The sequence below is a fragment of the Callithrix jacchus genome, chromosome 1 (genome assembly GCF_049354715.1).
Source record: "Callithrix jacchus isolate 240 chromosome 1, calJac240_pri, whole genome shotgun sequence".
Classification (NCBI taxonomy): domain Eukaryota; kingdom Metazoa; phylum Chordata; class Mammalia; order Primates; family Cebidae; genus Callithrix; species Callithrix jacchus.
The window spans coordinates 10,950,618-10,963,146 of record NC_133502.1 but is presented as its reverse complement, the minus strand read 5'-3'; the positions used below and the strand labels follow the sequence as shown (position 1 = coordinate 10,963,146).

General features: G+C 42.9%; 1 protein-coding gene and 1 pseudogene across 7 annotated transcripts in view; one reads left to right on the top strand and one right to left on the bottom strand.

Annotated features, from left to right (window-relative positions):
* ABCC4 (ATP binding cassette subfamily C member 4 (PEL blood group)) overlaps nucleotides 1-12,529 on the top strand; it is a 291,898-nt gene that overhangs the window by 88,658 nt on the left and 190,711 nt on the right. For all 7 annotated transcript variants that reach the window (XR_008475284.2, XM_017969971.4, XM_054242433.2 and 4 more), the window contains 2 exons: nucleotides 10,444-10,533; nucleotides 11,964-12,127. Coding sequence is in view for 6 of the 7 variants with exons in the window: in XM_017969971.4 (XP_017825460.1) it covers nucleotides 10,444-10,533; nucleotides 11,964-12,127 (254 nt within the window). In the remaining variant the exon portion in view is untranslated. The remainder of the gene's footprint in view (nucleotides 1-10,443; nucleotides 10,534-11,963; nucleotides 12,128-12,529) is intronic.
* On the bottom strand, nucleotides 10,788-10,900 carry LOC118148499 (small nucleolar RNA U13; annotated as a pseudogene).

The window sequence follows — 12,529 nt, the reverse complement described above, 5'->3', positions numbered from 1 at the left end:
TTTTTTTTCTGGGTTTCTCCCGGAGGTAGCAGCTGTGGGCACAGGGCTGCTATTTGATACGCTTATCATAGAGTCGAGAAAGTGGGAAGGAAGTACTTTGGTGAGGAGTGTCTATCCCTCCTGTCTCTGTGCATTTTCCTCCTAATTCCTTTATCCTGATCAGTGAAAGAGATGAAGGCATTACTGCGTTTGGTACGTTTGGTTGTAAAATTGTATGTGGTGAATAAATCATTGTTAAGATGTCTTCTGATATCTGTCATTTTTTTCCCTGCTGCATAAATCTCTTCATTTTCATAAAGCTTACAAGATAGTCTTTAAAAGAGAATGAATGATGGAACTGATTTTGCAGTATTACAGTATTGTGCATGGTTACTTTAGGATTGCTCAATATCTGGCCTACTCAAGGTCAATACTTTGAAAAATATACAACATTAGGACAAAAGGAAAACCACGTATGTAAAATACTTTCATTTTCACTGATTCTTACTAAAATTATGGTGAGTCTGTAGAGGGCAGATTGCTTCCTCCAAGTATTCTTGGTCTGAAAGAGGGCACACGAAACACATCATTTTTGAGAAGATACATTATAAACACTGTTTCTTATGATTTTCTTTTAGAAAAGGAAAGCAGGATGGGCGCAGTGGCTCACGCCTGTGATCCCAGGACTTTGGGAGGCTGAGGCGGGTGGATCACTTGAGGTCAGAAATTCCAGACCAGCCTGACCAACATGGTGAAACCCCGCCTCTACTAAAAATACAAAAAATTAGGCATGGTGGTGCATGTCTGTAATCCCAGCTACTTGGGAGGCTAAGGTAGGAGAATCTCTTGAACCCAGGAGGCAGAGGTTACAGTGAGCCAAGATTGTACCATTGTACTCCAGTCTGGGCAATAAGAGTGAAACTGTGTCTCAAAAAAAAAAAAGAAAAGAAAAGAAGTGGAAAGCAGAAAAACATGATAAAAAGATTTTTAAAAATGATGATGGATACCAAACACAATGGCTCACACCTCTAATCCTAGAACTTTGAGAAGCCAAGCAGGAGCATTGCTTGAGCCAAGGAGTTCAAGAGTAGCCTGGGCAACATAGGGAGATTTCGTCTCTGCCTTAGCCCTCGCTGCCCTACCCCCCACAAAAGCCAAGTGTGGTGGTGAATGCCTGTGGCCTGTTACTTGGGAGGCTGAGATAGGAGGATTGCTTGGGCCTCGGAGGTTGAGGCTACAGTGAGCTGCAGTCTTGCCACATAACTCCAGCAAAAGAACAAGACCCTGTCACACATATACACACGCACAAAAAGATGATAGAAGTTTGGTTTTTTTCCTTCCTCTTCAATACTGCATTTATATTCTCCTTAAAATGATCTTCTCTGACCTAACCCTCGACTGTATATTTGTCCCCACGTATGTTCTCACTGTCCCTTCTTTACCCACTCCTGGGCTTGTCACCCTCTCCATATTTTCTCTTTTCTTCCTGTTGTCCGGCCAGTCATGTCTTGCTCATCTCTCTGTTCCCCTCTCAGTCAATAAACCAGTTCAGTTGGGGTTTGTTTTTCAGGCAGAGAAACTGCTGATGGCAGAGTCTGGGGTTGAGGGGGTCTCTCAGCCTTGGTGGGAGATGTGGCCCCCTTTGAACAGATTACTGTCAAGCTGTGTTACATGTTCTTTCCATGGGTATTGGTATTCCAATAGTATTTAATTAATCAATTAAAGTTGATTAATTAGATTGTACTACTTTCCTTCAGTATACATTAACTGTCCCACCACTCATTGAAACACTAATTTTTTTCCTTTCTTTCCTTCCCTCCCTCCCTTCCTCTGTCTCTCTCCCTCCCTCCCTTCCTTCTCTCTCTCTTTCTTTCCTTTTTCTTTCTCTCTTTCTTCCTCTCTCTCTTCCTTCCTCCCTCCCTTCTTCCTTCTTTTCTTTCTTTTCTTTCTCTTTTCCTTCCTTCCTTTCTTTTCTTTTTCTTTCTCTCTCTCCCCCCTCCCTCCCTTCCTCTTTCCTTCCCTCCTTCCTTCTGTCCTTCTGTCCATCCTTCTTTCCCTTTCTTCTCTTTCTTCCCTTTCTTTCCTTTCTTGATGGGATTTTGCTCTGTTGCCAGAGTGGATTTCAATGGCGTGATCACTGCCCACTGCAGCCTTGAGCTCCTGGGCTCAAGTGATCTTTCCACCTCAACCTCCTGAGTAGCTGGGAGGTTGTGCCACCATGCTTGGTTAATTTTTACATTTTTTTGTGGAGACAGGATCTCACTATATTGCCTAGTCCAGTCTTAAACTCTTGGACTCATGTGATCTCGCCGCTTTGGCCTTCTAAAGTGTTGGGATTACAGGCATGAGCCACCACACCTGGCCTACAGAGAACTTTCTGTGTAGGTTTTCAGGCTCGTATTCCAGCCATGAAAAATCAGGCAAAACAAAAACAAAAGCCCCAGAAGGTGATGGAACTGTCAGATTATAAAGAACCTACAGGTTGTTGATTTTGGATGGACATTTTATCTCCTTAAGTTTCTTTTATAGAATTGGAGAAGGAATGTGACTTTGGAGTCACTCATCATGTTTATGAGGAAGAGGATATTAGCCAGTCCCTGGGTCCTCCCTTCAAAAACAGAGATTATTGGTTTTAGATTATACAGTCATTAAAATAGATGTGTTGTTACTAAGCAACTCTGGCCAACAGTATTGGAAAAATACAGGCAATTTTCTGCTTCAGGTGACTAACCACACTCATCCTAGTTGCCTGTTGTAGAAATACCCAGTTTAACCGGAAGTCGCATTACCTCACAATCTCAACTCTAAGTAAGCGAAACAGTGGACAAGATAGTACTTGCTTTATGTGCTTATTCAAACGTATTTACTCTGACTTTACTTACAACACTCATAAGCCACATCGCAGTCTAAAACAGTAGTAGGTAATGGTGTGACATTCTGCTGAGAATTTAAAGACACGTGATAGCCTGATAGCCAGGGGCAAGATGGATCATAAAGCACCAGAATCTGAAAAGTGTGGCCATTTGGGCACTCTGTGGGAAGAGCATCCTTGTCCACCGAGGGTCGTTGACACTGGGAAAGAGCCACATTGTTGTGAGGAATTTGCATCATGAAGGTGACGAACCGCAGTTTGCCTCTTCTGTTTTATTTTTTATTTTTGAGAAGGAGTCTCACTGTCACCCATGTTGGAGTGCAGTGGCGCAATCTTGGCTCACTACAATCTGCCTCTCTATTTCAAGTGATCCTCCTGCCTCAGCCTCCCCAGTACCTGGGATTAAAGGCTTGTGCTACCACGCCTGGCTAAATTTTGTATTTTTGGTAGAAATGGGGTTTCACCATGTTTGCCAGGCTGGTCTTGAACTCCTGACCTAAGGTGATCCGCCCTCCTTGGCCTCCCAAAGTGCTGGGATTACAGGCATGAGCCACCACTCCTGGCTGCACTTCTGAGACAGACAGCCCAGCCACATCTTCTGTTTTAAAAGGACTATTAGAGAGCAGGGGAAGACATCTGTTAAAATGAAGATTGGATTAATGCATTTAATCCAAGAAGAGATATTCATCTCACCAGTCTGGAAAACTCACTTCCATGAAAAGGTCATTCATTCTCTCCTCCCGCCTCCCTTTGATGGTGATATTTATGTGGCCACCCTGATTAAAATAATCAACAAAGAAGAAACAGTTTGCTTTTCAAATGAAAGCCAGATATTACATGATTTATTTTCAAGAAATTGAATAAACTTATTGTTTTGTTCTGGATCGTAGAGTTTTCTTGTAATCCCACACATATTTCCTTGCCTGCCTTCAGTAGAAAGCCAGCCTCCAGTGGTGCCCTGCTCTGATGGAGTTTATTTCCAACATTCACAGTACTGTTCTTAATGGCCATGCAGATTCTAGAGTAACCAATAATTAGATACTCAGATGTTTTCCAGTTTTTAGTAATTAGATATTTAGATGTCTTCTAGTTTTTATGTATCACAAATAGCATTTTAATGGACATGATTAAAGTTAAACATTTGGATACATCCTTCATTTCCCAGGGTATACAAATTTCAAGGCTTTTGCTATGCTGGATTTCCTCCCCAAGAATTGTTACTTACATTTTTTCCCAGTGAAATGAGAGAGCTCTACAAGTCCAGATTTGATGTTATATTTTAATAATCACTGTCAGTCTCACCAATTTCATAGGTGAAAAATAATGCGTCATTATTTTAATTTACATGGCTTTGTGTAATAGTGGATTTGAGTGTTTGCATTTCCTTGGCCATTTATGGTTTTTTTTTTGGTGAATTTCCTGCACATTCTTTGCCCCTTTTAAACAAACTGACAGACATTTATAATTCATATTGATAGTAGGGGCCATTGATTTATTAAAGGTATCTTGAGTCTGGTATATATACTACAGGTTTTGATTTGTTTGTTTTGGTTGCCTTTTATTTGTTGTCGTGGTAGAAGTATTTTGTTTTCCCAGGGAAAGCAAATGTAGTCTCATGGTGCCCTTTGATAGCATGTCAGGCTAGTGAAGCGTAGAACCAAAATATTTGCAGAACGATGATGCATTAATTTGCAGGGTTTTTTTCTGTACATTGGATGCGAACTGTTTTCAACTATAACATGGACACTTTATTAGAACCAAATTTTAGTTTTCTACATTAATGAGAAATACTGGTAACTTTGCTTCATTAAACAAAATAATTGCTTGTTCTCTGTCACATGTAAATAGTTTGAGTTTGTTTTTATCCTCTCATCTACAAAACAGGAATGATTCTTACTTGATAAGTGTTGTTTTCTTGTTGCGTTGTCTGGCTTACAGTAGGTGCTGACTAAGTGGTAGCTTGATTTATGATGAGAATGACATGAATGAACGTGACTTGGTCTATATACTCTACTCTGGTAGCTACTGAGGGTAACACAGATACATGACTGCACTAATTGTACTTCTGAAGATGTGAACAGTGTTTTGTTTATTTCTTTGGTCTTGATTTTAGATAGAACTTAGATGATTAATTTTATACCTTCTTTTTGAATGTAAAATACGTAAAGCCAAAAGTTTCCTCTAAGACGTGCTTTAGCTATATCTCACAAATTATCATTAACATTTAAAGTATTTCAGATTTCCTTTAAGATGTCACTTTGACTCATGCTTCTTTAGAAATATGTTGTTAATATCCAGATATTTTGAGCTGCTAGATCTATCTTATTGTTGATCTGCCATTTAATTCTGTGTCACCGGAATACATTCTGTGTGACATTTTTATGTTCGGATGTTGATTGAAATTTATTGGTGGGCCAGCATGAGGACTTTTTTACTTTAAAAGTTAGAAGTATACAATAGTCAAATTCTGTTACCTTTCCTCATCTTTTGTGCTATTGTCGTATATTTTCCTGCTGTGTCCAAAATGCACGATTACCATTTTTGCTTTAAGCAGGTAGCTGTTTTTCAATGTGATTTGTCTTTTTTGTTTTTTAGACAAGGTCTTGCCCTGCTACCCAGGCTGGAGTGCAGTGCTATGATCTTGGCTCACTGCAGCTTCCACCTCCCAGGTTCCAGCGGTTCTCCCTCCTTAGCCCTTCTGAGTAGCTGGATCTACAAGATTGTGGCACCACGCCTGGAGAATTTTTGTATTTTTTGTGGAGATGGGGTTTGCCATGTTGCCTAGGTTGGTCTCGAACTCCTGAGCTCGAGCAGTCTGCTTGCCTCAGCCTCCTGAACGGTTGGGATAACAGGTGTGAGCCAACATGCCTGGCCTATCTTTTATATTTACTCACATTTGTCATTTTGGTTTCTCTTTATTTTTTCTCTAGATCTGAGTTTCCATCTGATATTGTCTCCTTTTAACTTGAAAAATATTCTTTACTTTTTTTATAGTTCAGGTTTATTGCTGATAAAGTTTCTCAGCCTTTATCTGAAAATGTTGTAATTTTACTCTCATATTTTAAAGGACATTTTTTATTGCTTGTAGAACTTGGGTTGACAGTTTTGTTTTTTTTTTTGAGTCAGAGTCTCACTCTGTCACCCAGGCTGGAGTGCAGTGGCACAATCTTGGCTCGCTGCAACCTCCACCTCCCAGGTTCCAGTGATTCTCCTGCCTGGCTCCCTCCTCCTGCCCCAAGTGACTGGAATTACAGGTGCCCACTACCATGCCTGGCTAATTTTTGTATTTTTGTTAGAGGCGGGGTCTCGCCACATTGGCCAGGCTGGTCTTGAAGTCCTGGGCTTGAGTGATCTGCCAGCCTCAATATCCCAAAATGCTGGGAATACAGGCGTGAGCTACTGTACCTGGCCAGCTTTTTTTTTTTTTTTTTTGGGGTCTTTCTTTCAGCATTATAAATATTGTTCTGTTGTCTTCTTGTTTTCATTGTTGCTGGTGTGTCAGCTGCTGGTTGGTTGTTTCTCTGCGTGTAATGTATGTCTAGGTATAGATCTCTTTGTTTTTGTCCTTCATTGAACTTGCTAAGATTCTTAATTATATAAATTAATATTTACTACCAACTTTGGTAAAATTCTAGTCATTATTTGCTCAAATACTGTTTTCTTCCCTATTTCTTCTTGTTCTAGGACTTCAGTTACATGAATATTTCATTGCTTAATGTTCTTCCTTACAGACCCTCAGTCTGTTCTTTTTCTTAATCCTTTTTTTTTTCTGTTTCTTCTTCAGAGTTCAGGTTGTAAACTATAGAAGAAATGGTTAGTGCCTCTGGGACTAAATCAGTGGAAAGTATCTGCTATTAATGATAGCTAATTACCTTTCATTTCAGATGTTACTTTTTCAGTTTGAGAATGTCCATTTGGTTCTTTTTGGTATTACCTATCTCGCTCCTAAAATGACATCTGCTTGTTATAACCATATTTTTCTTTAACTCTTTGACATTTTATAGTGGGTGTTTCATAGTTGTCATTTACCAGTTCCAAAATCTGGATCGTTTCAGGGTCTATTTCTATTGCCATTTCCCTCCTTTGATTACACGTCACATTTTATTGTTTCCTTGCATGTCTAATAGTTGTTTTACTATGTTGAACATTATGATCAATACACTATAGGGAGTCTGGATTAAAGAGCATTGAGTTTTGTTCATGTAGGTAGTTAAATTCCTTGCAGATTGGCCCCTTTAGCATTGAATCCATCTATCTGTCTGTCAATCAGCTAATCATAGGTCAGGTAGCTCCATTTTGAACTAATTGCGAGTGCACAGCAGTTAATCTAGGGTGAGATCTTTATTACTAAGACATAGCCTTCCGGGTGTCTCAGTTGAATGCCTGAGGCCCCAGCAGAGATTTCCTTCCTCTCCTTGGGCGGCATCTCCTACTGCATGACCTCCAGAATCTTCAGTCAGCATTCAGCCCCATAGCTGCTGCTTTCTTAGGCCTCATGGAGTCTGGCCCTGCTTATGGACAGGGAAGCGTGGGCAAAGTACCCTAGGTAAATCCCTATTGAAACTTCTGGGGCAAACCATCTGTTACTCAGGCTCACAAATTCCAGGCGCTTCTACAACTTGGACCAACCATTTCTTCCTCCACATCTCAGTGAAACTGCAGTTCTTCTTGGGCAGAAAATGTCCCCAGGCAGAAAGCCAGGTCAGACCCGGGCCACCACCTATATTTCCCATCTCCTGAGGCTCACAGCCCTGTGTTACCTGCAGTCCAGTGCCTGAGAACAGCTGTGTCATATGTTTTACCCAATGTTACAGTTTCCAAGGGAGGGTAAGTCCTCTCTCATGGTTGGAAGCAGAAGCCTGGCAGTTTGCTTGTCAGCTGTGTCTTTCTCATTAATAATATTCATGGTGGCCGGGCGCGGTGGCTCACACCTGTAATCCCAGCACTACAGGAGGCCAAGGCAGGTGGATCACAAGGTCAGGAGTTCAAGACCAGCCTGGCCAATGTGGTAAAACCCTGTCTCTACTTAAAATACAAAAATTAGCTGGGTGTGGTGGTGCACGCCTGTAGTCCCAGCTGCTCAGGAGGCTGAGGCAGGAGAATCGCTTGAACTTGGGAGGCAGTGGTTGCAGTGAGCCGAGATCGTGCCACTGCACTCCAGCCTGAGCAACAGAGTAAGACTCCATCTCAAAAATAAATAAATAAATAAAGATAACATTCATGGCATTTCATGATTCTTTTAATCCTATCTGGGTATGACTGATTTTGTTTCAGCAGACCCCTAATTTCTGCACTGACTGTAGACTTATCGTTCACTTAGGTTAACTTCTGTTACAACCCGAGTATCTGCCCAGCCTTTTACTCTACATCTACACCTGGTCACAGTAATACATGAATTAAAGGTAGGCTGCCTGGTGCGGCCAGAGGAACTTTGTCTTTTTCACAGATTGTCATCTGTGCCATCTTTAAGCCTCATTGTTGGCAGCAGACACAGTCTGTGGATGACAGTTCAAGTTGGGCACAGTGGATTTCAGATTTCTTGAGAATGGTCAGTTTAGGCTTAGAGTTTGCTGTTGACATTTTACTTTTATTTTCTTTTTTTCTTTCTTTCTTTTTTTTTTTTTTTGAGATGGAGTTTCGCTCTTGTTACCCAGGCTGGAGTGCAATGGCGCGATCTTGGCTCACTGCAACCTCCACCTCCTGGGTTCAGGCAATTTTCTTGCCTCAGCCTCCTGAGTAGCTGGGATTACAGGCACGCGCCACCATGCCCAGCTAATTTTTTGTATTTTTAGTAGAGACGGGGTTTCACCATGGTGACCAGGATGGTCTCGATCTCTTGACCTCGTGATCCACTCACCTCAGCCTCCCAAAGTGCTGGGATTACAGACGTGAGCCACCGCGCCCGGCCCCTACTTTTATTTTCTTAAAATTAGGAATCAAATTTCCATGCTTTAAAAAACGTGATGTACTTTCTGCATGTGGAATGAACATATTTGTATATAAGATTGGCTGTATAAGTATTTACAGGTAGTTTGTAGTCACTAAGTCACCTTATGTTCCGTTTCTTTCCTGCAGGGGCAGGCTGGTCTCTCTCCTTCCCTCTTTTCTTCTCCCTCACCCCCACCTTTTCTTCTTTCTTTATATTATTGATTCACTTATATTTGCATAGTAGCAATTTTTAAATTTTTCTTTTTCTCTCTGTTTTTTTTGAGACAGAGTCTCACTCTGTTGCCCAGGCTGGAGTGCAGTGGTGCAATCTCAGTTCACTGCAACCCCCGCCTCCTGAATTCAAGTGGTTTTTCTGCCTCAGCCTCCCGAGTAACTGGGATAATAGGTGCACACCACCATGCCTGGCTAATTTTTGTATTTTTAGTAGAGACAGGGTTTCACCATGTTGGCCAGGCTGGTCTTGAACTCCTGACCTCAAGTGATCTGCCTTTGCCCCACTTCCCCCACTAAGTGCTGGGATTACAGGTATGAGCCACTGCGCCCAGCCATTTTTTAGCTTTTCAAAAATGTTTTCACTTTGGTCTTGTCCTTTCTTTCCCCATTCACATAGTCCAGGTGGACAGTCTTGTTGCCTCTTGCCTGGACTATTACTCCAGCAGCAACTCATTCTCCTTCTTCCAGTAATCTCCTGGCCAATCACTTCTACTGCTTAATCTTCCTTGAGTTTCTCCCTCTCACTTGAAAAACCACACATACTCTTCCATATTGCCTTTTTTAAGGTTCACCTGCTTCAGCTCCGCTTCTGTAAGCTTCACCTGCTTTACCCAGGTTTGGGCTGTTTGTTCAGCAGCCCCCACATCCCCCTTCTCCGTACTTATGTCCTAGCTAGGCCTCCCGCGCAGCACCCTTCCCTTCCCTTCCCTCCATTAAAGTCCCTTCTTCATCGTCCAAGGTCTCTCCCACCCAGTGTCCCTCAGTTGGAACTGTCCCTAGTTCTCTGTGCAAGTCACAGTTGAATCACCGGTGTCTGGACATACCTCGCCCTGTCTCCCAAGACAGGAAAACACGACTGTGTCACCTTATCTGTTGGGGCTCCTGGTGTCTTCCAGATAGTTGGAACTCCATAAATATTTGTCATTTCACATTGATCACATTGCAACCCTGTGATCCAGGCAGGGTGAAGAGACTAAGGCCCGGTGTGCTTAATAGTGTTGTTCAGAGAATTAGTGATTGGTATGGATTTGTGGTCCACGTCCTCTCATTTGGTTCCTCTGACAGCCTCCCTGCTCCTCTCTAATTTGACTCGAAATTACCTTGGTTGACTCTTAAGTAGAAACTTATGTCCTTTTGTACTTGGGGGTATGTCTGAATTCATTAAATGGGGTGGGAGATTTTTCTTCTTCCCACTCTTCGCCTTGCTGTCCTGGTAGGACACAGCTGCCACCACTAAAGGCACTGGGGTTGCAGGGGTGGGGGGAGTGGGGGGGGTGGGGGGGCGGAAATGCTGGTCCTTGGTCCTTAGAGCAGCTGTCTTGGGTTATCTGGTCTTGACCTCACACAAGACTTCCTCAGGTCTGCAGTGTCCTAAGCCTGACTTAGTATCCCTTTATGAATACAATTCTCTACTACCTCTTTTATTTCAGGCACTTCGTCTTAGTAACATGGCCATGGGGAAGACAACCACAGGCCAGATAGTCAATCTGCTGTCCAATGATGTGAACAAGTTTGATCAGGTAAGCTGCAGCTCAGGGATCCTTTTTCATTGCATTCATTAAACACCCCGCCCCTTCTGTTTATTCTTTCTGGAGACAGGGGCTCACTCTGTTGCCCACACTGGATTACAGTGGTAGGATCATAGCTCACTGCAGCCTTGAACTCCTGGGCTCAAGTGATGTGTGATCCTCCCGCCTCAGCCTCCTGATTAGCAGGGACTACAGGTGCACACCACCACACCCAGCTAATTTCTTTCTCCTTTTTTGAATTTTCATGTCAGATGGGCTAACGTGGTGATGTCATAACAAAATTTGAGTGTCATAACAAAATACATCTCACACATGTGCGTGAACACCCGATTTTCATGCTCATGAACTACAGAAGGATTGCTGGCTAATTTCTTTTTCTATTTTTTGTAGAGAAGGGATCCTGCCTTGTTGTACAGGCTGGTCTAAAAATTCTGGCGTCAAGTGATTCTCCCACCTTGGCCTCCCAAAGTGCTGGGGTTATAGGTGTGAACCACTGGACCTGCCTGGTGACATTTACCTTGTGGGGGTATCGTGTTATCCAGAGCATTCTAGCTGCTGGCCATATCCATTTTGCATTAGGGCCACTTTTTTTTTTTTTTTTTTTTTTGATACAGCGTCTCCCTCTGTTGCCCTCTGTCGCCCAAGCTAGAGTGCAGTGACACGATCTCAGGTCACTGCAACCTCTGCCTCCTGGGTTCAAGTGGTTCTCCTGCCTCAGCCTCCTGAGTAGCTGGGATTACAGACATTCGCCTCCATGCCTGGCTCATTTTTTTTCTCTTTTTTGTATTTTTAGTAGAGACAAGTTTTTACCATGTTGACCAGGGTGGTCTCAAACTCCTGACCTCAGGTGATCCTCCCTCCTCGGCCTCCCAAAGTGCTGAGATTACAGGCATGAGCCACCGCCCCCAGCCACTTTTTTCCCCCCATTTATTCACTCATCAGACGCAAACTAAAAGCCTCCACTCAGTGTCAGGGATGATGAATAAGAGTTGGTTTTGGTTCTAAAGAAGCTCACGGCCTGTCAGGGAGACAAATACACAAGTAAATTACTGGAGTATGTGGTGGGCACTATAGTACAGGCTTTCTTGGGGTACTGGGGAGCCCCAGGGCATATGGGAGCTGAGTTCTGTGACACAGAATTCTGGAAAGTGCTCAGCTCATCAGTGAGATAGTCATGATCAAGACCTTCTTCTAATGCCACTGGTCAGATTCTCTTTCGAGTCCCCCAGACCCGCTCTTTGCTTCCCCAGAATGGCTTCATCTGTGGGGGGTGCTTGGCTTTCTGCTTCAGCGGGTGTCAACCCACTGCGGTCACTTCTGTTTAGGATCTTGCCGTTCTTTCCCAGCGGACCGTTTCTGTACTGTGTTTTTACTGGTTCTGCTTTTCTAGAGTCCTAAGAACGCTGTCTTGTTCTTTGAAGGTGACAGTGTTCTTACACTTCCTGTGGGCAGGACCACTGCAGGCGATCGCAGTGACGGCCCTGCTCTGGATGGAGATAGGAATATCGTGCCTTGCTGGGATGGCGGTTCTAATTGTTCTCCTGCCCTTGCAAAGCTGTTTCGGGAAGTTGTTCTCATCACTGAGGTAAGAGAAATACTGGTGTGAGAAATGTCATATGTATTTGGTAACATCCACAGTCTTCCCAATGCTTTTGCTCAGAAACAAACTAAATGCCTTTTATTATCTCTTCTTTGCATATGTTGCAGCTCTTCAGGCTTAGCCAAGGGGGCCTCCATCCTTATGCTGAAGGCTAATCTTCCGGGGACAAAGGTGAAGGCATTCACTGGCTACTCCCAGCCAGCATTCGGGCTCTGTGGCTCAATAAGTAGAGTGTCCTTATGTGGAAATCACATATGTAGAAGTTAGTTAAACATATAATGAAGAATAATAAACTGAAATATTTCATAGGCTCCACTCTAGCTGCATACATCTTTACCGTGCTTGTATTAGCGCTACTTTCACATGTGTATACATCTGTATTATTTT